This window comes from Myotis yumanensis, unplaced genomic scaffold, assembly GCF_028538775.1.
Source record: "Myotis yumanensis isolate MYYU_CA2020_CCGP unplaced genomic scaffold, mMyoYum1.0.hap1 SCAF_22, whole genome shotgun sequence".
NCBI lineage: Eukaryota > Metazoa > Chordata > Mammalia > Chiroptera > Vespertilionidae > Myotis > Myotis yumanensis.
In genome coordinates, this window is record NW_027223773.1 from 4,678,037 (window position 1) to 4,704,511 (window position 26,475).

The 26,475-nt window shown below is 46.4% G+C and overlaps 1 protein-coding gene across 1 annotated transcript; it reads right to left on the reverse strand.

Annotated features, from left to right (window-relative positions):
- Positions 1 to 694: 694 nt before the first annotated feature.
- Positions 695 to 26,223, reverse strand: ERO1B (endoplasmic reticulum oxidoreductase 1 beta). The gene is given in 17 exon segments (XM_070401386.1): positions 695 to 2,681; positions 4,596 to 4,729; positions 5,654 to 5,740; positions 7,178 to 7,247; positions 8,248 to 8,494; positions 8,847 to 8,939; positions 10,253 to 10,279; positions 11,492 to 11,503; positions 12,516 to 12,562; positions 12,712 to 12,832; positions 14,767 to 14,840; positions 16,738 to 16,820; positions 18,774 to 18,815; positions 20,103 to 20,186; positions 22,054 to 22,173; positions 26,109 to 26,169; positions 26,171 to 26,223. Coding segments are annotated over 17 exon segments (1,401 nt in total). The 5' UTR covers positions 26,209 to 26,223; the 3' UTR covers positions 695 to 2,620.
- Positions 26,224 to 26,475: the final 252 nt, after the last annotated feature.

A 26,475-nucleotide genomic window follows, 5' to 3' on the forward strand; every position in this document is an offset into this window, starting at 1 on the left:
AGCTATGGTTTCTGCGGGTACTTGTGCTCACAAACCGCCGAGAGGTTTACTGCGAGCCGATCCCGGTGTCCAGCGGGAGGCGGCGCTGAGGGCCAGGAGCTGGCCTTGCTCACGTGCACGGGCACCGAGGGCGGCTGGAAAACACGGCACAGTTTCACCACACGCATTCTCACGTTAACACGTCAAGAGGTGCTAGTCATCAGGTGTCAAACCTGAAAACCACTCCTAGTCTGTCTGATCCTCCTTGGAGGCTGGGAATCACCACAGGAGCAACAGGCAAACTTGACCTATTTCAATAGAGAGCGTTTCTAACTCACATTGATGCCACTAAGAAAACACAGGCTCGCGCCACTGGAGGAGGGGTCGCTGCCTCGTCTGCATCTTCTGGCTTCATCAGCTGGACCATCATGTCTGTCATTATATTACCCAGTGCAAGGTTTCCAACCAGGTGACAAGATAAAGACACAACGCCAAGAGGTGCTACCAGCCAAGTGTTTACGAAGCAGTCAGTGTCCCATATCACTTCCCAGCAAAGGCACGTGACCTGGAAAAGCAGCTTATATCACATGACCACCAACCACCAGGCTCACAACACAGAGATTCTTAGAGCACATGAACCACATCAGAAACACAGACACAAAGATGCAGACTGCCCCCACATCTGCTTTATGGTAAAATAAGTGAAGCAAATGAATTTCAGCTTAAATAGACTTCATTTGTTTATTTTTCTCGGCAGTGAAAAAACATCGGTTTAAACTTTGAAAAGAGCTTTTACCCCAACCAGACCTGAATCGCCTAGAACTCACTCTAATGTACAATTGTTGCCTAAGTTTGAAGCAAATCAAAGTACAGAGAAAAAGCAATACATGGAAATGACCAAGGATTCTGCAGGAAATTGAGTTTAAATAATAGGCTTTGTCTTCAGCTGAGTGAACGAGGAAGTCACACCACCAAAACGATTTTTAAACTTACAGGAAAAATAAACCAAGTGCAAACTTTCACATTTTCTTAAGCTCCGAATGAGCACTAAGAGTAATTCTCCGCAATACAATTTACCTGCAATATTATCACTTTTCAACCTGTTTACCCCAAGGTCCCCTCGCCCCCACACGACACTTGCACCCCTAACATGAAGGAAAAGTGGAGGCGGCTCCGATCCAGCCTGTTCATTCGACTGAACAAAAACATCACCATCACCAACAAAGCCCAGCTCCACAGCGGTTAGAAACCGGGTCAGGAGAGAATTAGCCAGTGAGCCCTGCCTCCTTCCAACCACACCCCTCCCTGCAAGGGTGACTAAGTCTTTTTAAAAGACGGGGAGCCAACTCATTGACTGTAAAACGTGCCACTAGCCCAGTGGCCACGGCTCGGACTCGGGCCCAGCAGCCACGGGCGTTAAGGGCCTTATGACTTCACACAAGACTGAAGAGGCCAAGGAAACCTACTTGTCCCCTCACTCCTTCCCACATTCTATATCCTAACAACTTTAAAAAGGATCGGCATTTCCAATGTTAAGGGTATTGGGATCCCGGGTTTAGAAGTGACTGCTTAGAGCCAAGATCCTCCAAAGGGCGGCTTACATGCCAGGAACTAGAGAGAGGAGAGAGGAGAGGCAGCCCAGAGGCGTGAGCTGACTGACCCACCTGCTTAACCCTCCCGCCGAGGAAACAGACTGCGGATTGCATAGATTGTGCTCCAAAGGAAAACCCCTAAAAATGCTTCCCTATACGGAAAATAGTAAGTTTTGTGCTCATCGTGTTTTAAATTGGCATTATAAATCCATGAACTCCCACTCAAATTTTATCAAAATGGGAACTGCTAAATATTTATGCAATTTTTGTGTTTTGTTTTGAGTAAATGAAATTTCTAAAACTGGAGAAGAAACAAAGAAACACAAAATCAAAGAAACTGGTGTCCGGGTTCTGAGTACAGACGCCCGGGCCCGCCCTCCACTCAGGGCCTGGCCTGGCGGCGCGGGCGGCGGTACTTACCTTCACCGAAGCCGGGCCTTCAGACCAAGCAAACCTGCAAACCTACAAGAGCAACTACAAACTTGGACACAAACCAATGAAGTGGGCGCTGAAGTCCTGGGGACTCTTCAGGGACTTCTGAAACTAGACACGTACAAGGCCACCCATCCCACGGGCACTCCCGCAGGCTAGAAGGGGACACAGAGCGAGGCCGGCCAGGCACTGCGGTCCCCGGCCAGCCCCACCCAGAGACCAGCCCTAACGCTCCCGGCCTCGCCTTCCCATCACAGACAGTTCACAGTGCTACCAGGAAGAAAACAGTCGTTTAGGTCTGACAACTGGAAATGAAGCGTAACAGGGTAAGAACAGAACCGATTCCAACCGAACAGCATAGCAGAACAGTCAACAGATGGCAACGAAATTAAACACAGAATTAGCATAACTTACATGTTTTAAAAGTATATACTTCCTTTATAAATACCTCCAATTGACAGTCTATTCAGAATCATAAATATTCAAGTGAACATTTGCATTTCTCCTTAAGAGCTCAGTTCTTGAAGTCCCGGAAGGTTCGTCTCCTTCTGCTGAATGTCCAAGAGGAAAAGTCCTCACAGTCACTTTATGTCTAACCAGACATAGAAAAGCCTTTATTACCTACTGTGTTGCAATAAGACTTTAAAATTCTGTAATTCTCTGATGCTTGTAGAAAGCCTATAGGAGGGAAAAGAAAGCCTGTTAGCACCGCTAGTATGATGTGTACATAGTTCAAATGGTTGACATTGTATATGGGCTATTATTAAAGCAAAATCCAAAATAAAAGGATGTATTCAACACTGAACATTGAAGCTTCTATTTTAAAATAAGTACATTGTGATTCCTTATTAAATATTAATAACACAGAGCTACGGTCCTTCGGTCTTGGCTTAGAAGGGGCCAAGGGAGCCAGTCAATAGATGCATGATGGGAACGGTGATATGACTAACTCATTACAATAAAGAACCTTAAGACATTTATATTTAGTCTATAAGTTCATTTTGCACATTTCTCTCCAAATACCCGCTCTTTTCTTTTCTTTTTTCTTTTGCTTGTCTCCAAGACCTGAAACTGAGAGCCACCAGTCAGTCAGTCAGTCATGGTTCACTGGGACTGCTGTAGCACTGGAATCCGCTCTTTTCTTACTGCTCCCCAAACACACCAGTTTGCTTTATACTGTCAGCTCCACCGTCTTTCAGGGTAAAGATTCTGTGTATATTGTCTAGCACTGAAGCCATGTCCATGGTGCCTAATCAACAATGAATGAAGGCAGTGAGACTCTGGAATGGGAATCACAAAATAAACCTATAAGCTCAGTTATCCTTCTGTACAATTCAAGGTGGATGCAATAAAATCGAATGTTTTCTTTCTTTAGATTTGCCAGAGCAGGGCCAGGCTCCAGGCCGCTAGCAGCCCTGGCTCTGAGTCTGGCGCCCTCTAGAGGACAACAGAGGTAATAGCAGGCAATCAGGTGGAACCACAGTGGGACGGGGGCCGTTTAATGTTCTTTCTCAGTTACTTTATTTGGATTGAAAATGCTTATTTAAAATATTTTTCATTTAACTTTGAATAATTTAAATTTAACTCAGTTTTTCCTGTTTTGTCTTACTACAGGCCCCATAAGTGAGTGGGTGGACTGAATTTTTCATGAAATGTCAATTACCGATGGACATTCTATGACGACCTTGTTTGAAACCGCTGCTTACACATCATCTTTAAACACAGGGAGGCAACATGGTGAAAACTTTGCCACTAAGGTGGGGAAGGGGCAAATAACTTATTTTTAATTTAACTGCCTCTTTTTAACTTAAAAATGCATGTTAAGAAAACATAAGAAATAATCCCCGTATCACTTGGTTCCCTTTTTTTTAAAAAAAATTCTTGACTTTTTTGCATTTTTTTCCCAGGGCAGCTTAGTATTATTTTCTCTGACTCAGTTCTCCCTGCTCTGTATTCCTCAGGGAGCTGGTGTTGCATGTAATTCTGTAGGCAAATTCAAATTAATTTGGAAACCATCTGTGATACCAACAAAAAGCAAAATATCTATCTGTATGCAGAAGTAGCGGGCTAAGAACGAGCAAGAGAGAAATGCCTCCTCGGTTTAAGAAACAGGACCAGCCCTGGCCGGTGTGGCTCAGTTGTCGTCCCATATACTGGGGTGGGGGTTCAATCCCTGGTCGGGGCGTGTACGGAAGACAACCAATTGATGTTTCTCTCTCCCTCCCCCCTTCCCTTCTCTCTAAAAATCAATAAGCATATCCTCAGGTGAGGATTAAAAACAAAAGAAAGAAGAGCAATGAAAGGTTTCATCTGTCTTTCCTCACCTCTCAACCAAGCTCTCGGTCCCCATTCTTGTTCTTGAACAAGTGACGCTCAGCTAACGAGGGTGCTTCTAGGAGCGAGCGTCCTCCCCCACACCTGAGAAGGCAAACTGGGGACCCCTGGCAAACAGATGCTGAGAGCTGGGGAGAGCTGGCTGGTACAGGTATGATCGTAAAAGTTTTCTCTCTGTCCGTGCAACAAAGCAAAACCAACCAGCTGAGCAGAGACGAGCGCTGTGGCTGCGGCAGCAGAGCACCAGTCGGTCCTTACCTCCCAAAAGCATTGAGAAGAGCAACTATTTCCTGCCGAGTGAGCTGGAAGCCTTTCGAGGGGCTGTTCTCTGGAAGCTTCTGGATTTCTTTCTCAGAGAACAGTATCTTCAGGGCAGTTCCTAAACCCTGAGTCTAAAGAAAAGAGAGAAACAGACGATCAATTCATATCCTAACCACTGTGAGGTTAAAGGAAAACTCAGTTGCTGGTGGAGTCAGGAAATGCACATGAACTTCATTCACTTCCCCATCTTATCAAACTTACGCAAAGCAGTTTCTACTTCCTGGCAGACGTGCACATGTCAGTTTATGTGCTGAACAACTTCACACTTACCATTCGATTCCAAATTACTAAAATGCCTTTTTTTAACCTAAAAGTATCACAGTAGGATTACGATGTTCAGTAAGTAATCTTGAAAGCCTTCTTTACAGGCTCTAGCAACTCTAAACTTAAAAGTTACTAGCGAGACCTACACTTACTAATTTCTTAATTATAAACACTAGAGAAAAAGAAGAAAGATGGTGATTTCTGGGTAGCGGCCATTAGAATAATTCTGCCTACTGATTTTCTGACTTGTCATCTTTGTAAAAAAAAACCCCACACAAAATATCAATCCTTTTTAGGCAGAATGTGGAGGGAAATGAGCAGAACTTTCCTATTGTGTGACGAGATGACCTTCTTTTCATCATTGAAACAGATTCAGTAACTAAAACTTCATGATTAAGTCTTTTTGTATAATTGTATTTACCTTTGATATGGGTATATGAAATACTAATGTTCTCTATTTATAACCCCAACTTCAGAAATGAATCTGAGATTCTACCAATAGAAACAGACGCACTGAAACCAAACCACTAACAGAGAGTAATAGGAAAGACATCCTTACACATACACATAAAAGCCACAGCGTTTAACACTAACTTTTTCATCTCTAACACAGAAAAACCACACTTCGGGTCTCTAATCCAATGAATGAGGGCATTTTAATAAAAAGTTTCAACTCCTTGGGGGAAAGTGTAAGGTTAGCAATAGTTTCAAACAGAAGGCAGCACACAAACCTGCAGCTTCCCCCACAGCCTGCACTTGTCACATCCAACGCAGTCCATTATGCGAGAGATGTTCTTGAAGTGCAGCCGGAATTCCTCCTAACGGGCAGAAAACATTTGTGTTCTAATCAGACATTTAACAGGAAACTGTGTTAGTCTGAATTATAAGAAATACAAGTTTTGAAGTTTATTAGTGAAGTAGAGGCTCGATGCACAAAATTTGTGCATGGGTAGGGCCCCTAGGCCGGGCCTGCGATCAGGGCCGTTCTGTGGGGCGACCAGCGGGGTGATGGGGGCAGAGGGAAGGGCCCCCGGCTGGCACCCGCCTTGGCTGGCCGGGGTCCTGCGAGCAGCTCCTGCATTGAGCGTCTGCCCCCTGGTGGCCAGTGTGCGTCATGGTGACCGATTGTTTCACCAGTCCTTCTGCTGTTCGGTTGATTTTATATTAGGCTTTTATTATATAGGATGAGTTGTTTTTCAACAATGAAGAAGAAAATTATTTGAAACGGTATAGCAGAAAAAAAAAAAAACAAATTTCCAAAACTAAAACAGAGTTGTGGCTAAATCATTTCATTTCAGAAACACCAAGAAACTCTTACAATGGAGAGCCACTCAATGCTAATTTATTAGTTCGTGTATAGCCACCTCTGAAATAGCTTGGGGCCAAAGGTGTTTCAAAATTTTCAGACTTTAGAAACACAGTGCATCCACTATTTATTACGAAACACTCCACCAGAGTGTGGCGCAACACCCTGTAATCAAACCCATTCATGTGTCTGTAAGAACAGTTATACAAAGAGGCAAGAATATTTACACAGAGCAGAATTGACAAAAAAGACTATAAATAGTCTTACATCAGGCCAGGTTTTGCTAACTAATTTGCACCAAACACAAGAAGCGTGTTTCAGTTTTGGAGCTTTCTGAACTTGGGCACTGCACATGCTACTATTTGCCAGCCAATCAAACACCTTTATACTGTGAAGGGCACCGTGTGTTCCTTAATGTACATCCTGTAAGCAAAGGGAAGCGAAGACCTTTCTCCGCATGTGAGGTTTCATAACGTCCCTAAAATACAGTCTCCTGCTGGCCTCACAGGTTAACAGGCACTCTCTGCCTCCTATGCTGCTCTCTAAGGCAAACCACGAGCTTCCTAAACTGTGACAGTCCATAAAATAAACTTTAGAAACAGAAACTATTTCTTGCCTTCAACGTGGACTACAGCTCATGCTTTTTTCAAAGATGCATCAAAACAACACACACACTGAGATTGTAAAGTGAGAAGACGCTCAGAACATTGCCCTTCAAAGACATTACAAAGGTGCCGCCCTCGGTCACGGTCACGGTCACGGTGATGGCTGGGACCCGCCCGGCAGGGTCTGCGAGGAAGGACTGGGGAGGAAGTGTGTGTGTGTGGAGGGGGGGGTGGGGGGGGACTGCATCCCTCACAGCAAATCGCATCACCAGCGAGGAGGGGACCAGGACTAAAGCTCAACCAGCGAACCGCTCCCGCCCGGCCCCCCAGTCAGCAACCTTTACCTTCAGCGACTTGGCCCCCTTCTTGTCACCGGAGAACATGGATTTCTCGTCAAAGTGCATGGGAAAGGACCTGGGGAAATACAGGACTGTAAGTGGCAGGCGAAATAGTCCAGTGCTGGGTCCTAGAGCCCTGGGAGAACTTTGACAGGTACTTACAATCAATCATAATTTACTCACATGTAAGGCTTAGGAAAGTTCACATAGACACTATTCAATAAGACTGAAGCAAGCTTTATAATGTATAAAGACAGCTTTAGAATGTGTAAGTTTGTGATGTTTAAAGAAATTATATGATAAAAATAATCTAAAAAATGAATTAAAACAATTTATGTGAACAATGTATATCACTCTCTTAATATTTTACAGCATCTTTTAAAAGTTAATCATAATTTATGTTCAGCACTTCTTAATCCAACACTGCTCCATGCTCATCTTCACTGGTAAACTCAAGTTTTAGATCCAGCATTTTTTTTTAAAGGTTACATTCTTAGAAGGTAAGGTTAATAATGTTCCCTTAAGTATCGATTGACATCTAACATACATAGGTATCTAACATGATATCACCTGAACTTCAATAGCGACTGGAATACAAAATGGATAGAAAGAACATTAAAGTAGCATTAAATGTTGCTACATAAAATTTAAAGTTATATTTAAAAAGATAGCCTATTCTCAAGTATGAAAGTGCAATGACGCATTATTAGACGATTTCAGATAACGTTTTTAGAAAAAACGCCAAAGACTGCTGCTGTCCTGGCCATCCTCGTCTATCTTCCAAATCTCCCCTTTTTAAAAATATATTTTTATTGATCTCAGAGCGGAAGGGAGAGGGAACAAGAGATAGAAACATCAATGATGAGAGAGAATCATGGATCGGCTGCCTCCTGCACGCCCCCTTGGAATCGAACCTGGGACCCTCCAGTCCACAGGCCAAGGCTCTACCCACTGAGCCAAACCAGCCAGGGCATTGACTCTCCTTTTGCTAAAGAACCTCGCGAGGCCTGTGTGCACCTTCAGGCGCCGCCTCGTTAGACACGGGGCGGGCCTCCCAGCCCTGACGCGAGTCTCACTTTGTGTCTTGGAAGATGTTCAGGAGGAGGGTCTTGGTGTCGGCATCGTCGTCCACGTTGCCAGTGTACAGATCGACCACCGAGCGCTCGAAGTACGGGGCCACCTTGGACAAGGCCCGCAGCTCAATGAGGTACAAGAAGTACAGGTTCTTCAGCCGCCTCGGGCCTTCTCCCTTGGTTTCCACGGGGTCAAAGCGGCGTTTGAATTCTTTGATGTTAGGCCCCCAGCTGGGCTTACCCCAGGTTTCTAAAGAGAAAGAGCAACACACGATATACTTTTAATAGACAGATTTTTTAAAATATATCTTTATTGATTTCAGAGAGGAGGGGAGAGGGAGAGAGAGAGAGAAACATCAATGATGAGAGAGAACCATGGATCGGCTGCCTCCTGCACGCCCCCTACTGGGGATTGAGCCAGCAACCCAGGCATGTGCCCTTGACTAGAATCAAACCCGGGACCCTCAGTCCGCAGACTGACGCTCTATCCACTGAGCAAACCAGCTAGGGCTAATAGAGTTTTTAAAAATAGAGAATGTGTATTTTCCCCCAACAGTTTTCACACGGAAAGAAGGCAAATTTCTACATAAAAATCTGATTACCTTCCAAAAGATAATTCGCGCACAGATGTAAATTGATGCTGGCATGAAGTCCCGATATGAGCTTATAGAAGACTCTTTTCTCCAGACATAAACCTGTTCAGGAAAATAGTGAAAAAGACATCACATCCATTTAGGTAACAGAAATGCGGAGGACTCCGTACATAAGCTTATTTTTAAAGTTAAGATTCAAGAACATGAAGAATAAATCAAAAAATGGTATGAAATAATGAGGTCAAGATTCTCTCAAGAGAAAATAAGGTTCCGACTTCCGAACAGAGTGAACTGGATGATGCCTAGAGGCAGAACAAGCAGAAAATGCTGGGCTGCGGAGGCTCAAACACTGATGCCCGTGGCAGGCCCCCACGTTACCCAGAAGGCAACAGTGCAGCTGCTTCACGGTTAGACCAAGTCCTGCTCTGGCTTCAGGGCAGCCTGCTCCCCCCAGCCCTGGAGAGGTTCTCTCTTTCACCGCGTAGTGATGAGGAGGAAGAAATTGGTTTGGTTTCTCTCCTCCCTCCAGGCCTTTCGCCCTCCAGGGCAGGATCTATACTGCTTTATCCTTTAACTAGACAAGTTCAGATAGTATTAACATGTGAACTCAGGTTAAAAACCTTCTGAGTCCCTCTGCCTTGCATTCCCTAGTTCTACTTAACCATCTGTCCCACTAGAATGTGTCAGCTTTCCACTAATATTCTATATTTCTAGTATTTTCAATATTAGAAAATATAAGCATGCAAAAGCATCTAGTATATTGGAATCTATACTGCTTTTGTTTTTGTTTTTTTGTTAATGTTCACCTGAGGATATTTTTCCATTGATTTTTAGGGAGAGTGGAGGAAGAGAGAGAAAAATCGATGTGAGAGAAACACATTCATTGGGTGCAGGACCAGGGCCCAGGCTGGGGAGGAGCCTGCAACCAAGGTACCTTTGGTCCGTAGGCCAACACTCTATCCACTGAGCCACACCGGCCAGGGCAGGATCTATACTGCTTTATCCTTTAACTAGACAAGTTCAGATAGTATTAACATGTGAATTCAGGTTTAAAACCTTCTGAATTCAAGTGGACCTTCCCTGTTTCGTGGAGAAAAAGTAGTTCCTTCCATACGAAGGTCTGCGTGGACTCAGGCCTCAGGACGGTCACGGACCGAGTCGGGATGAGCGTCCACGCAGAGCGGCCGGACTGGGGACCAGTGACAGCGCCGGTGCATTTCCATGAGGCCGGGTTGGGCCTCAACATTTTCAAGTAATTGCCTCCCAGAGCACAATACTCTAAAACATGTGCTTTTCTTTTCAACACTCAAAATTAGCTTTCTAGGCAATGAATCCCAAAACTTAGAAAAATATACTCAGTAAATCAATACATTTCTTACAAGGACCCAATACATTTAAAACGCAGACGTATTTACCTTCTAGCCACGTGTAGAATGATTCTCCTTTAAAAAAGAACACACACACACACATACAGAACTGGGTTAACATATTTTAAATCATCATTTATATATTCGAATACATTAAGTCTATAAAATATTTTATGGCAGATAAGGACTATTTCTAGAAATGGCCACTATTTCACGTGAAATAGAAAAATAGAGACATGGGTCTAGAAAATAAAGCCCAAAGGTAATTTAAGTATTGGGAGAATGTTCTTATAAGTGATATTTTGACTAGTAAAAGTTTTGAGAAAACATTCCAGTCAAAATGTTATATAAATCTTATTCACTAGAAAACTTAAACATTCATAAGTATGAGGAGAGAGTTTAACAATTTTAAATTTGCTTTTGATAACTATAGCACTCTTTTAAAAGTCCAGAAAAAATAGTGAGTCATAATTAATACAAAAATCTCATTATTATTCTATTTTTCCTGATTCAGTAAAGCTAGGTATATTTCCTCAATTATTTAAGACTATTACACTTCAAGGGATAGTTTTTAATTCCCTTTATTTTCAAGACATTCTTCAGAAAAGCGAATGACTAAAACACGGAGGGCTGTGACCTATCTGAGCACGAACGCTAAAGGACTATTTCTAGACCAACACTGTTGTTTACTGAAGAACAACATGGCAGTGAATAAAATGGAAACAGTTAATGCTCTTCCGGAGTTACCAATCCTGATTTTACTTTACTTAAGAAAAGCAAACCTCAACACACACGAGCTGAGCAGGAATCCAGGGGGTAAATTACCAGTAGATGGTGGGAAATTACCAGGCCTCCTGAGGGTCTACTCACTTTGCAAATCTCCATCTTCCTACAGTCACTCATTCAACATCCTCGTACTAAGAATCATTCATTATCTCCCCTTTTTTATTCAAAAAACCCCGAGTGCTAATAGGAAAGTCTAGCCCCCCAAGGTCCTCAGTAATCTGGCTTCTATCATCTCCCTAATTTCCTCCCAGAAAGGGTGTCAGGGAGACCAAAACTTTCCTAGTGCTCACAGGGGAAATGATCTTTCTACCTTTTTTTTTTTTTAAACATAGGATAAACTTTATATTATTAAAAATACTCATTTTTGTCACCAACCATTAGTAGCTATTTTCTGAAAAAAAGGAAGATAAACACTTTCTTTTGAACTAGAGGAAAAACAATGGTTTTGATCATTAAAAACATTTCCTCTCCTTGAAACAAAACCACGAGAGTTTAACTCACCATCATCTTCTCCTGAAAGAGAAAATAATAGACAAAGTTTTAGAAAATGTCTTACAAAGTTCTGGTTCTAATCCTATTCATCTTAATATGGGATGGAACGTCACTGTGTTAAACTATCCATTGTACCTGAACCTTGGTCAGTGTGTCGTTATCCTGCAAATGAAACTTAGTAAGAATACAGGACAAAAAGCACAAGATTTTCACGTTTCATACAATAGATAATATCAGAAAGCAACTAAAAATAATCAGAAAGATCACTCGTTTCGATAATAAGCTAACAACTAGACAAACTAGTCACTGCTTCAGTCACCGTCCAGGACGGTCCCTGCACACTGTGGTTTCCATAAAGGAATGCTTCCGTCTTAAATGGCTGCTCCCGCCCGGCCGGTGTGGCTCAGTGGTTGGGCATCGACCCCATGCACCAAGAGGTCACAGGTTTGATTCCTGGTTGGGGCACGTGCCCAGGTTGCGGGCTTGGTTCCCAGTGGTGGGTGTACAGGAGGCGGCTATCAAGGTTTCTCTCACATCGATGCTTCTCTCTCTCCCTCTCCCTTCCTCTCTGAAGTCAATACAAATATATATTAAAAAAAAAAAAAGAGCAACTTCATTCTTCATGGAGCTGCCTTCTCCCTCGCCCAGGGAGCTGCCTCCCTCTTTCCTGTTCTTGCTTCTCTCCTTCCTGTCTTTTCTGTAGAGCAGGCTCCTTCCCTCCTCCTCGCTCCAGCAGTTCCACGTCTCTATTTGGCTCCTCAGGAAACTGCCGATAGATGATGACTCACATGTTCTAACGCACTTTCCATCAAGCCCCTGGCTTAGGGCCTGGCCCGTAGCAGGTGCTCAATAAAAACATGTGTGTGGGGGGGAACATGTCAAAACCTTGAGCCTTAACTCCGAGTGTTTCATACACTTTTGATCAAATTAAGCAAAACATACAACAGTTGAAAACGTTCTCAAGTTAAGTTTAGTTATAAAGACATTTTATAAACAATCTCTAAAAGCATGAAAATGTACTTTAAAAACCCACCTCGGCTGGGTGCCAGCGGGTTTAAAGGACGATAAACAGATCGAGGCCTGAAACACACACAAAGCTCAGACGTGAGACGGTTTGCGTTTGTCATGTAGTTTTCCCCAAGAGAAACCCTGTCCGTCCTCCCCGCCCTCGGTCCGCCCCCCCTTCCGTCCCCCTCCATCCCCCCTCCATCCCCCCTCCCCGCGGTTACTTGAAGCAGTTCTCTTCATAGATGCTGTTCCACACCCTCCAGGCGGACGGCCCTTTGTAGCCCGTGTAGCGCTCGGGGTTCAGCAGCAGGTCCACGTACTGGGCAGCTGGGGACCTTTCGTCTGAACGAGAGACAAGCATGAGCCACCCCTGGTTCACTATCTCGGACCCAGCATCACAGAGCGAACAGGACTCCAGGCGCGTCGAGGACGGCCACCCGCTTCAAGTACCTCCGGCCTCACCGGGAGGGGAGAGCACACTTGTGACTGCACTTGACCGGGGGACCTGTGGAACTTGGACTTGAGAGGAGCCCGCCTCCCTCTCCTCTGGGCAGCCAGCAGGGCCCTCGCCTCCTCAGAGGCGCTCAGGGTGCTCTCAGTGTCACCGCCCGGGCGGAAAGACCTAGCAGAATCATCACTAGTTTTAAGATTTTCTTTTCTTTCTTTCCTAAGTCTATACCTGTCTAGACACATGCTTAAAAACATCTATTTTGTTAGCATATGTTGTATTAAAAATAGAGATCCTGCTACTCTCTACTTCTGACTTATGAAGTAAATGGCTCAGTAACTTTGTGATTTAAATTTCATCATTCCTAGACTTACACAATGGTCTCATTTTTTAAAAAATCACTAATTTGCCCTGGTCGGTTGCTCAGTGGTTAGAGCGTTAGCCCACGTGCACCAGCAGTTCGATTCCTGGTCAAGGGAATGTACCTGGGTTGCAGGTTTGTCCCTGGCCCCATCGGGGGTGTATGCAGGAGGCAACCAATCCATGTGTCTCTCTCACATTGATCTTTCTCTCTCTCCTCCCCTCCCTCTCTCTCTCTCCCTCCCTCCCTCCCTCCCTTCTATCCTCAGGATTGAGCCTACAGCCCTCCATCACCAGCTCTAACCCTGCTGAAATGTAACTTACTCAGGAGAGCCGACAGTATATGAAGGGCCCATGTAGCTTCAAAGCACAGCCTGACTTAAAATCTACTGTGCTAAACAATGTTGTTAATTTATTAATGAACATGTTTTGAGGGAAAATATAAAAGTAAAAAAATCTATCCCGTTATGCAGGTTATTTATGAGCCAACTGTTTCATCCAGCAAACACTCATTGTACACGGCCCATGTCCAGCTGCTGCCCTGGGCACTGGGGCTACGGAGCGAACAGAGAGGCTGGGCCTGCCCTCGGGGGTGCAGTCTGGTGGGGCGGACAGATCTCAGCAGGTGAACTCGGCCACCTGCCAGCTCCCTCCCGGGGGGGCAGGCACACTGAGACAGCGGCAGTGGCTGCTGCCTTACAGGGGGTGACTCAGGCTTTGGCGAGGTGACAGTTGAGCAGAAACCTCAAGTAAAGGGAGAAGCAAGCCATGCATACAGACAATTACAAAACAATAAAACGGAGAGGGGGGACAGCAGCTGGCCGTAAACCGCTGAATTATTGAAAAAGCTACTATTCGATCTGTAGGGATCACCTTCCTGTCACGTAACGACAGGACACGAAGGCAGAGAGGGCTGTGTGGGTGTGTCCGGGAACCCGGGTGGATCGTTAGAATTTCTGTTTTAACCCAGTGATTTAGATAAGTGACACAGCACGCCAAGCGACTCGTAAGAGTAAAGATAAAGGCCTAATGAAGGACTTAGGCCTACTTCACACAATTCTTGGGAATAGTCTCCTATAGATAAAAAGTTCAGAGTCACCTCAATTGCCTTCTATAAAAGGAGTGGCAGTGACTGAATACAGGCTTTGGGCTCCATCAGATCTGGGGGGAAACCCTGTCCCGGCCTCTTGCTCCCGTGTGACCTTGGGCAAGTCACTTGGTCTCTCCGAGACGGTCTCCTCAGACAGGAAGTGACCACACGTCCTAAGATAAGACAGCTGTGAAGGCCAGGGTCATACACAGAGGGCACGGGGTTGGGACACAGGCTCACAACAACAGCCATCATGGATAAAAGGTCCACAGAGCAACATGCAGCATAAGGGACCTACAACTGCTGACATTCTGATTGATTTCAATGTCTTGGAAAAAGGTTCAAGAATAATTTAAACACAGGAGTTGATTTTATTACCGTCAAGTTCACAAAAGTGATCCTGTGAGTCATCGTATCTCGCCCAGTCAATGAAAGCCTCTTTGCTCTGACTGCTACGGGAAGGAGGGATAAAAGGGAAAAGGATTAAACTTGGAGTTGAAAATGACAACACTGTTTTCTAGTGTAATTAAAAACAGATAACCTGAGGCCACTGCTTTATTAGTTAGATGGTGTCACAAATTCAGTTAGTGGTCACATGCAGGGTGATGGAAGTTCCATGAAAATCAGCTATCAATATGAACTTCCACAGATACTAACTGCTAGTGTGCATCAAAAAACATGCCCACGGAAGCTCATGGTAGCAGTTTATCTAAGTAAAAAATGTGAAAAAAGCCCTAACTGGTTTGGCTCAGTGGATAGAGCGTCGGCCTGCGGACTCAAGGGTCCCAGGTTCGATTCCTGTCAAGGGCATGTATCTTGGTTGTGGGCACATCCCAAGTAGTGGGTGTGCATGAGGCAGCTGATCGATGTTTCTCTCTCATCGATGTTTCTAACTCTCTATCCCTCTCCCTTCCTCTCTGTAAAAAATCAATAAAATATATATATTTTTTTAAAATGTGAAACAATCTAAATGCCCATCAGGAGGGGGATAAGTAGGTAAAATGAGGTATATTTATATCATGAACACTATTCATCAGTCAAAAAAATGAGATAAGTCTTCATGTTTAACATGGATAGATCTAGAAAGCAAAATGTGTAGTGTGAAAAGAAAACTTGCAGAATGTGAAATATAATATTGTGTCATTTACAAAAAGGAAAAATAAAATTGTCTGCACAGAACCATACATATATGTGATAAAAACATGGCCTGGGTAGACACCAAATGCATGACGTAGTTACCGCTAAGAAAGAAGGAAAGGAAGCAGGATTGTGGGCTAGCAGTGGGGGATTCTAATATCTTGGCTATTTCTCTTTTCTTAAAAATCGTTGCAAGAGGTAGAAAATGTTAATATTTATTCATTTGGAGTGGAGGATATATAGGTATTTATTATATTATCCTTTCTACTTTTCTATATTAAAGTTTCTCTTTAAATAAATACTATAAATGAAATTGCTAACTTTATTGTAAACAACAATTATAATATATATGTGTGTATGTGTGTGTGTGTGTGTGTGTGTGTGTATATATATATATATATATATATATATATAAAACTCTAAACAAACAGGAAAATTAAAAAGACTTTCTGTAACATTCCCTTCCCCACTCACTACATATGTTCAGTCACTTTACATTGCATAACCTGAGGCTATGTACAAATTATTTATGTTGGCCCTCAAAAGCGGGTTTGTACTTAGAGCAAATAAGGAAACCGCAACAGAAAAAACATCTATGAAATTTAATGGTTAATATTAACCTTTATCATTCAAAATGTAACAGATAAATGGAAGTGCTATTTACAGAAGACTGAGAGGTTCCAGTTCCTTTTCCCATAATAATCAGGAAGAACAGACTCAGCACGCCACTAGCAATCTTTTAGATTTTTACTTTGTAAGAGAGGCACTATTGATGATTTAGAGATTTCAGGGCAAATCAGCCAAGAAGAGGAAGCAAAGTCTGTAATGGAATTTAGGATAAAGAATACTCTCTTCCTTTAAAAGTTAGTTGAGCCCTGGCCAGTTTGGCTCAGTGGATAGAGCGTTGGCCCGAGGACTGAAGGGTCCCGGGTTCAATTCCAGTGAAGGGCACCAACCTCGATTGCAGGTTCCCTGGCCTGGTTGGGGTGTGTGCAGAAGGCAACCCATCAGATGTGTCTCTCTCACGTCGATGTTTCTCTCTGTCTCTCCCTCTCCCTTCCACTCTCTCTAAAAATCAATGGAAAAGTATCCTCTGGGTGAGAATTAACAAAAATAAAACAATTAGTTGAGACGTTGATGTTTTTACATCACAAGAAAAACAGGAGATTGTTGATATGAACATAATAATTTTAATACTAAAACAAAACTTACCTCAATGTGCTGTTAATTGCTCCCAGTTTGCTGGCTTGCTCACAGTCTTCGAATTCTTTGGTACTGTTAGCCGCTTTCAAGTACTGAAAGGAAGTTCACCATAAACAAGTTTTAGTGAAAAATCATTCCCTTCCTCTTTCTTTACTTCTGGTTCAGCTGGCAGAGCAGTCAGTCTCCCAATGACGGGATAACACTGACTATAGCTACATCCTATTATTGAAAGAAGCAAGAAACGCAGATGGAAACGAGTCACAGATTTCTACCTAGTTAGTAGGCAAAGACATGGCAAACAGTCAGCAAGCTGGCGAGGATGTGCACTGAGAAGCCCTCGGGGGAACGTGTCTGACCACACTGGTCAGGAGCTGCAGGACAGCATGACCCGTGGCAGGAGTCCCCCCGCGGACACCCGTCCAGAGCAACAGTGACAAACAGAAACAAGAACGATGCACAGCCGAACCGGTTTGGCTCAGTGGATAGAGCATCAGCCTGTGGACTCAGGGGTCCCCGGTTCGATTCCGGTCAAGGGCATGTACCTTGGTTGCGGGCACATCCCCACTGGGGGGCGTGCAGGAGGCAGCTGATCGATCTCTCTCATCGATGTTTCTGGCTCTCTGTCCCTCTCCCTTCTTCTCTGTAAAAAATCAATAAAATATATTAAAAAAAAAAAAAAAGAACGATGCACAGCCACTTTCCAAGTTATCTGCACCATCTTGGGTGCTGAGATAGCAACCCCAGGGCCGCAGTCTTATTTCTACTACAGACCCAGGAAAACCTATGTGGTACACAATGAGACAGAAGACAGAGATGTTAGGGCATCGCTGTGTGTAACAGCAAAAAACAAAGACAGTTGAAATGACCATCAGTACAAAACATGAGAGTCATACAACTGAATATCATGCAGCTGTTAAAAGTGAACTAAGACAACATATCAATGGAGACAACATTTAAAAAAGCATAATGCTCAGTAAAAACACAGACTGAAGCCCTAGCCCGTCTGGCTCAGTGGATAAAGCCTTGACCCGAGGACTGACAGATCCCTGGGTTCAATTCCGGTCAAGGGCACGTACCTTGGCTACCTGGCCCTGGTTGGGGCACGTGCAGGAGGCAACAAATCAATGTGTCTCCCTAACATCAATGTTTCTCTCTGTCTCTGTCTCTCCCTTCCACTCTCTCTAAAAATCAATGGGAAAATATCCTTGGGTGAGGATTAACAAAACACACACACACAAAAAAACAAATATACTGAAACAATGTATCAACCTGAAGAAATATAAAAATATGGTATTTAAATCTTTTAAGATGTCATAGAAAAGCTCTATACATGCTGTGGACACATGTACAATAAAGTATGAAAATAAAAGTATCACAGAAGGATACGCATCAACTTCAGAAAGTGTCCAGCTCTGGGGAGGGAGGACCTGGAATGGGGGTGGGAAGGAGTCCAGAAGGACTGTCTTTATACTGTTTGTTTGTTTACTTGAAATCTGAAACAAAAATAATGAATAAAAGAGTGTGAAGGTGAACAAAAGACCTGGTGAGGGAGAGAGCCGGAAGAAAGTGGAGAAATAACGCATTACAAGGAAGCAGAGGGGAGGGCCTGAGGACCTTCACATGTCCGTGCCATCGTGGAAAACGACAGGTGTACTGTGTCTAGACACATGTGAGTGACACAGTAAATCAGGCGTGCTCAGAAGAGAAAAGGGTGATCTTTAATAAAGAGGCATTTTAATAAAGAAGCATCCATTCCCTGCCCAGCCAGCATCGCACAGTGGTTGACCGTCGACCTATGAACCGGGAGGTCATGGTTCGATTCCTGGTCAGGGCACATGCCCAGGTTGTGGGCTCCATCCCCAGTGTGGGACGTGCAGAAGGCAGCCGATCCATGATTCTCTCTCATCATTGATGTTTCTCACTGTCTCTCTCCCTCTCCCTTCCTCTCAGAAATCAATATACATCGTGCGCTCTTCTGCACCCCGCCAGCAGTAAGCATGTTGCCCCACGTAAAGAAGAAATAGGCAGCGAAGAAGACGACTCACCTTGTTCGAAATCCCAGCTTTAATTCCGACGGGAATTTTACTCTTAAAAGAACAACAACAAAAATTTTAAAATTTCATTTTTTTGAGATTTCTTCACAAACTAGTAATGCTACTGCTCTACTAGAAGGGCTATTTTATTCCATAGGAGAAAATGCACTGTCATTCAAATGCTATAACTATACTACCTCTTTGAGGTGAAAGGTGAGGAGTTACACCAACGTAGACTCTAAGTCATAGAAAACTGAAGGACACACACAAAATCCAAGCAGCAAAACAACTCTAACGTACACTCTCAATGCAGTATTTAATAGTTTGTACAATTTTTAGGTTTATAAAATGACTAGATCTCTTTTTCCATAAACGGTCTTACCCCAAAAACAGAAGTTTTAAAAGTTTCAAAATTTCTGAAATAGTTATGCTCAATTTTTATTTCTGCTCTAAATTGACACTTACAGTTTAGGCAATTTTGGGTTAATGTAGATGGCAAGAGTAAGTTCTCTGGCCCATACGATTACCTAGAGTTTACCAATAGAAGAACTGCATGTAGGTTCAGCTTTTTTCTTGAAAAGTCAATAATACTAACTTCCTAATTTGGCTAATTATGTTGTGGTTAGATAAGAGAATAATCTTGTTTTTAAGAAAATACATACTGAAATATTTAGGGATAAAAGATCATGTTTGTAACTTATACCTAAGTGGTTCAGAATATAATGATATTAATAAATATACACAGAGAGAGAATAATAAAGCAAATGTGACAAACATTAACATTTAGGGAATCTGAATAAGTAGTATATGGAAAGTGTACTATTGCAACTTTTCTCTAGGCCTAAAATTATTCCAAACTAAAAACTTTAAAAATACACTATATTCTTAAAGGAAAATGAAGATAATATATTTTTTAAATGTTTCCCATCAGGAAGGACATCTGTTTGGAAAGTTTTGTCATACTTTTAAGGACAAGAAACTACACTAACTGGTTAGGTAAGAAAAGCAAAAAGTCAAATGAAAACATGGCTCATAACAAATTACTAATGAAAAAGACCATAGCCAATTATACCAGATGTCAGAAAACAAAATCTAAAATGTAACATTTCATTACAAATAAGGGTAACCTTTTTTTTCTATTGTAAGAAGACCAGCTGGAGACCTAATGCCAAGCCTGAGATTTCCCTACTTTATGTGCTTTAAGTCCCACTCTACACTTGAGATTTAAGGTCCAGTAGCATTTTCTTTGCCTCTGAAACAAGAAGCAGACTCGAGAGAGCACGGAGTGAGTCGGCCAGGTGTAGGCCCCGTCCCCGCAACCGCTGGCTCTGCGTGATTTACCTCTGGACACGGCTCCACGTGGCAGTCCTTTATGGAGCAATGGCCGTCTTCCGCCCAGAACGGGCACGGCCGCTTCAGGTTGACCTGGAGAGAAAGAACGGTCCCCGTGAGCACACGCGGGTCCCGGCTCTGCAGGGCTGTCTCGGGGTCCCCATGCCGGGGCGGGGGACAGGGTGAGGGAGGAGCCTCCTGTCCCAAGGCGCCTGCGTGGCTCAGAACTTAAAGGCCTGCCGTGCTCCAGACTCCCAGAATTAATGTTCATTTTTAAAAGTAAACGATGCTCGCCTACCCGGTGTGGCTCAGCGGATAGAGCGTCGGCCTGAGGACCGAAGGGTCCCGGGTTCGATTCTGGTCAAGGGCACGTACCTCAGTGGCAGGCTCCTCCCCGGCCCGGGCCCTGGTCAAGACTCGTGCAGGAGGCAACCAGTCGATGTGCTTCCCTCACATGAGTGTTTCTCTCTGTCTTTCCCTCTCTCTTCCACACTCTCTGAAAATCAATGGAAAGATATCCTCAGATGAGGATTAAAACGTAAAAATAAATGAATGAATGAATGAATGAATGAATGATGCGCTTTGTCCTCTGACACTTCAAAAAAAGGAATGAAACCGAGTGCACGGCGCATCTGGAGAAGCGGAAAGCATTTTCGGGCTCCACACCTCAACTTCTCCCAGGGCCTCCCAAGCCCCCTCCCCTAACAGGTGTGTCTGAGCACCCACGACCTGTCAGCGCTGGGTGGGATCTCAGGGAAGATGAAGGTAAAGCACCCCCCCTCAACTCACCATCTACCGGGAGGAACAGAAATTATACGCAGGGTGCCCCCCCCCCCAAAAAAAGATGTCCACACACTGTCACCGCTGAGAGCTCACTTTTGAACAGGAGATGCATGTTAATAGCACTGCCTTTGTAATTACTCAGAGTGCGCAGACATTTTGGGGGACAGCCCATATTTGTGTTTCTTTAATAACAAAGTGTGGTGAGTGCTACCGGGGAGAATCCAGGCCGGCCGGCCTGCCTGCCTTCCTTTCTGCTTAGTCTTTGTCTTTCTCTCTCTCTTTCTATCTTTATTTTTCTTCTCTTTCTCTCTTTCTTACTGTTCCCAGCATTACAGATTTCCCCCAATTTCCCCCATCCCTCAGCCCCCCTCCTCCCAGCCGCTGCCCCAACCCAAGCCAAAACTTAAGACACGATTCCTTGCGTCCTGCCTTATTGCTGCGGCCTTTAACCTGCCGCTGGCTGCTCTGTCAGGGCCTGGAGGTGACCACGGTTAGAGCTAAGAACCGACCCTGCAGGGTGACTGGGGATGGCGCTGGCCTGCACCCCCAGCCTGGCCGGGGCTCCCAGGTGAACGGCTAATGGTGGAATCTGACATGGGGAGCAACCTGGCACAGGACAGTGCCCTCAGCCCAGGTCGGCTCAGCGCCTGGGCAGGTGTGAGGGTGGCAGAACCTAAGGTCCGAGGCCGCTGACAAAACAAGCCCCCGGCCCTTTCAGCTTCTGTGAAGGGAGAGTCTCTGCCTCAAAAGCGAAAGTGAAAGATGAAGAATTCTCCAAGCAGAGGGAGAGGGTGCAGATGCTTAGAGTTTAAAAAGGCGAACAGGTTTCAGCCCTGGCCAGGGCGGCGCAACGGGCATCGTCCGCTGCACCGAAAGGTGGCCAGTTTGATTCCAGGTCAGAGCCCATGCTCAGGTTGTGACTCGATCCCCGCTTGGGGGTGTGCAGGAGGCAGCCGACTGATGCTTCTCTCTCTCCCCCCCCTCTTTAAAAATCTAAAAAAAAAAAAAAGGCTAACAGGTCTTCAGTGTAATACTTAATACATTCCAATGATAAAAGATACACATAGGGTGCTGAGGAGAGTCAAACCTGAGTCTTTAAATGGGCGATAAGAGTCACACCTGTAGACAGTGATATGAAAACCTTTGGAAATAACAGAATGAAAAATTATACCCATACCTTGTAATAACGGAAGTAGTCTCGCTCTTGCAACTTTTTTATTTTGGGGAAGATTTTGTAGGTGTTAAAGTTATCGATGCTCTCAATATCACACAAGCAATCATCCAGGACTCCAATGACCTAGAAGAAATATATATATATATATATATATATATATATATACATCTATAAAATTCAAAATATGTAAATGATGTTTGAACCTTAACAAACCTGTGCTAGTAACATAAAAAGATAATTTGTACATTCAAATTAGCCAGTATTTGCTCATTAAGACACATAACAAAGTAGCCCCTTTTTACTATGGTCAGTTCAATAAAAAACAACGGAAGGATTAGAAATACCCATTCTGAAGAGCTACACATTTTTATTTAGCGGTCAAAAAGAAAGACATTGCATGCTCTTTCCAGGCCTAAATATAGATTTAATCCAGTGTTTCCTAACACTAACTGGGCCCAGTTCTGCTCTGGTATTACCTGGAGTTGGAGCAGAGCCCGCAGGTTAAGGGCTCAGCCGCACAGGGCTCCCCTGGCCACAAGGGCCAGCCCCAGACCCCGGGCCCCTGCACTTGAGGGCTATTCGCCGGGGTTTCCCAGGACCCCCTTCTCAGGTGGGATAATTGGCTAGAACGGCCGGCAGAACTCAGGAAAACACTCCACTCATGTTTACTGGGTTCTCGTAACGGCGACAGCTCGGGAACAGCCAGATGGGAGAGGTTCGCAGGGCAGGGCACTAGGAGGGGCGAGGCAGACCTTCCTCGCCTCCGAGCCACCCGACGGACCACCTCGTCTCTGTTCTCGCCCACCTGGGAGCCCACCGCACCCCGTAGCTTTCAGAGCTTATCTGGAGCCCCTCCTGGAGGGCCAGGCCACCCTGCGCCCACCTAGGGGCTCCCCACCTAAGTCGCAACATCGGTGTTAACGGGCCGAAAGGCACTCGCATACTCAGGAGGTCCCCAGGATGTCAGGAGCCGAGCCAGGACAGGTAGGTGACAGGGAGCTGATACACAGCTGCTCACACCCGAGCGAGACAGGAAGGCCCTGGGGGGTTCACGCAGTGAGAGGGACATGAAGTCCACAGCCAGGTGGAGGGTGTGGCTTGCATTTTGTATCATCAGAGAAGGTAGCCATTGAGTAAGGGGACAAGTCTGACAAGGTGACACCTTAGCAGAAACCTAAGGGAGCAAGGGAACCAGAGGAAGACCCCAGGTGAGGGTGTGTGGCATGGAGGCTCGAGGCAGGAACACACCTGCCACGTCTGAGGAACAGCGGGGAGGGGAGGTGGCTGCAGCAGGCATAGCAGGGAGCAGACTGGGACGAGGGCGTTCGAGGGGCAAGATCAGGAAGCTGGTTCCTGGTGCACCGAGTGAGATGCCTCGGCGGCATCCATCCGAGTGGAGACAGTGAAACGGGGCTGGATATTCGGGCCCGGAGCGGAGACTCCTGGTCTGGAGGCTCTGAGAGTGGATTGTGTAGGTGGAATTCAAAACCAAAAGGTCACATGAGATGTATTCAATATATTCATCTCAATGATTTCATGTGAATAGAGTATTTTTCAAAAAAAATCTACATTTTCCTTTATGCTGTACTGTCTTGCTTCCGATTTAGTATATGAAAGAACTGTCTAAGTTTCCCCATTTCCTGTTCCTGGGGCTCCTTGCACTTCACTTTTATACGACAAAGGAGCGAGCACCCTGGGATGCACTGTGCGGATCACAGAGTCCCACTGCCCCGCCAGGTTGAGCGTCGACCTATGAACCTGGAAGTCACAGCTCGATTCCCAGTCAGGGCACATGCCCAGGTTTCGGGCTTGATCCCCAGCGGGGGGCGTGCAAGAGGCAGCCAATCCGTGATTCTCTCTCACCATTGATGTTTTTATCTCTCTCTCCCTCTCGCTTCCTCTCTCTGAAATCAATAAAAATATATTAAAGGGAAAAAAAGAAAAGAAAGGAAGAGAGGGGCCCACTGGGCCTCTGCTCTGCCTTCCTCACTGACCGATGTGTGGTATTAGTCACGTGGGCTCTCTGAACTTCAGTGACAGGAAGAGCCTCATTTCTGAGACACCGCCAGTAAAATGAGAGAACGGACACTGGAACCTGTTACAGACTAAAGTACTATCTAAAGTACAATCAAACACTATATCAGAAAGTACCACCGGAAACAAAAAACAAACGTATTCACTTCTGAGGCTCGTCTGGCACAATGCCACTCTGCATATGCACAAATCTTTCATTTTACCGAGTGAATGAAATGAATTGAAAATCACCCATGTTCACTTGGATATAATAAAGGTGAAAGGATAGATGCAATTATGAAGCAGTAATACACATAATTAGTAGTAGGTGAAGATGAGAGAGAGAGAGAGAGAGAGAGAGAGAGAAAGGAAGAGAAAGAGAGAGAGAGAGAGAGAGAGAGAGAGAGAATCTCATGCTAGAAAGATATCTAAATGTAAATTCCACTCAAAAACAAGCATCCAGCCTGGCCGGTGTGGCTCAGTGGCTTGAGTGTCAATCTATGACCCAGGAGATCAGAGTTCGATTCCTGATCAGGTCACAAGCCTGGGTTGTGGGCTCCATCCCCAGTGTGGGGTGTGCAGGAGGCCGCTGATCAATGATGCTCTCTCATCATTGAGGTTTCTCTCTCTCCCTTCCTTTCTGAAATCAATTTAAAAAAAACATTTTTAAAAATAAGATTCAAACATGGACACAAGTAGACTATCCAGGCATTCTGGGATTTAGTGCAGAGAGCACCGTAAGGCCATGAAAAAAGTGTCTAAATAGACACTGAATAGAGTCAGAAAAAATACGTGTGCACGGTTATACTCATCATTCCCTCCACTCTTTCTTAGCAAGGAGCATAAATGGCTTCAAAACACATCTCCCCTGGTGATCGGGCCACCGGAGACACCCCGTTCCTCCTCCCGGCAGTTCTGCCACTTGGCGGCAGGTGCACACAGCAGCACCTGGCAGCCGAGCAGCCCAATTCGACTGTGAAACTCGAAGCAAACACGCCTCTGGAGGGCAAAGATCTGGGCACTCACTACCCCTCCGATTCCCAGCAGACTGAACACTGTGTGCAACACACGTCTCGCTCCCACCGAGACCCACTGGCAGCCGGGTCCGGCCCCCAGCACCTGTCCCAGCCCCTGCCCCTGCCCCTGCCCCAGACCCCAGCCCCAGCCCCAGCCTCTGCCCCTGCCCTAGCCCCAGCCTCTGCCCCTGCCCCTGTCCCAGCCCCAGCCCCAGGCCCTGCCCCAGACCCCAGCCCCAGGCTCTGCCCCTGCCCCTGTCCCAGCCCCTGCCCCTGCCCCAGACCCCAGCCCCAGCCCCAGCCTCTGCCCCTGCCCCTGTCCCAGACTCTGCCCCTGCCCCAGACTCTGCCCCTGCCCCTGCCCCAGACCCCAGCCCCAGCCCCAGCCTCTGCCCCTGCCCCTGCCCCAGCCCCAGCCCCAGCCCCAGGCTCTGCCCCTGCCCCTGTCCCAGCCCCTGCCCCTGCCCCAGACCCCAGCCCCAGCCCCAGCCTCTGCCCCTGCCCCTGTCCCAGACTCTGCCCCTGCCCCAGCCCCTGCCCCTGCTCCAGCTCCCCTGCTCCAGCCCCAGCCCCAGTCCCTGCTCCAGCCCCTGCCCCTGCCCCTGCCCCTGCCCCTGCTCCAGCCCCCCCCGCCCCCCCGCCCCCCGGGTGCTGCACGTGGACCCACAGGGCAGAGGCACAAACCGCTAAAACACCGAGTCCCAAGCAGGTGACAGCCAAGACCTCCAGCCCCAAAGTTCAGGAAGTGAGGTCCCATGCGCTCCCGGGGCGCTCGGCTCCCTTAGGCCGGGGGGCTGCGTCCAGGTCTCCCCAACTCTCCCGGGGGGCATTGCTGGGCCCGTTCTCCACGAGCAGCGGGGCGTTTGGCGCCCCCGCCCCCCTCCCAGCGGCTCCACCACCATCAGCTCGGAAGGAACCCCTCGGGCCCGCAGCCGCTTCCTCCTCCCCGCCGTCACCCGAGGTCGCCACCCCCGCGCGGCGGCGCTTCCTGGACGCCCGCCCGGCAGGTCGCCCGCCGCCCCCGCTCACCTGGGCCTCGACGACGCCCCGCAGGAGGCTCAGCGCGACCAGCAGCCGCAGCGCCGCCACCCCCCCGCCCCGCGCCGGCCCGCCGGGCCGCCCGGCTCATGCTGCCCGCGCCCCGCACCGCGGCCGGCAGGGCCCCGTGGGGCCGGGGAACCGTGGGCGGCCCGGGCGACGACCCGCGGGGGCTGCTGCCGGCGGCGGCCAGAGTCCAGGGTCAGAGGTCCGCGCGCCCGGCGGCTGCGAGTGCAGCGGCGAGCGCAGCGCCGCTACCACATCCCCGGAGGCCCCGCCCTCCGGGCCCCGCCCCCTGCGTTCGGCCACGCCTCTGTGCCCGGCCACGCCCCGAGCGCGGGGCCTTATGGGGATTGTA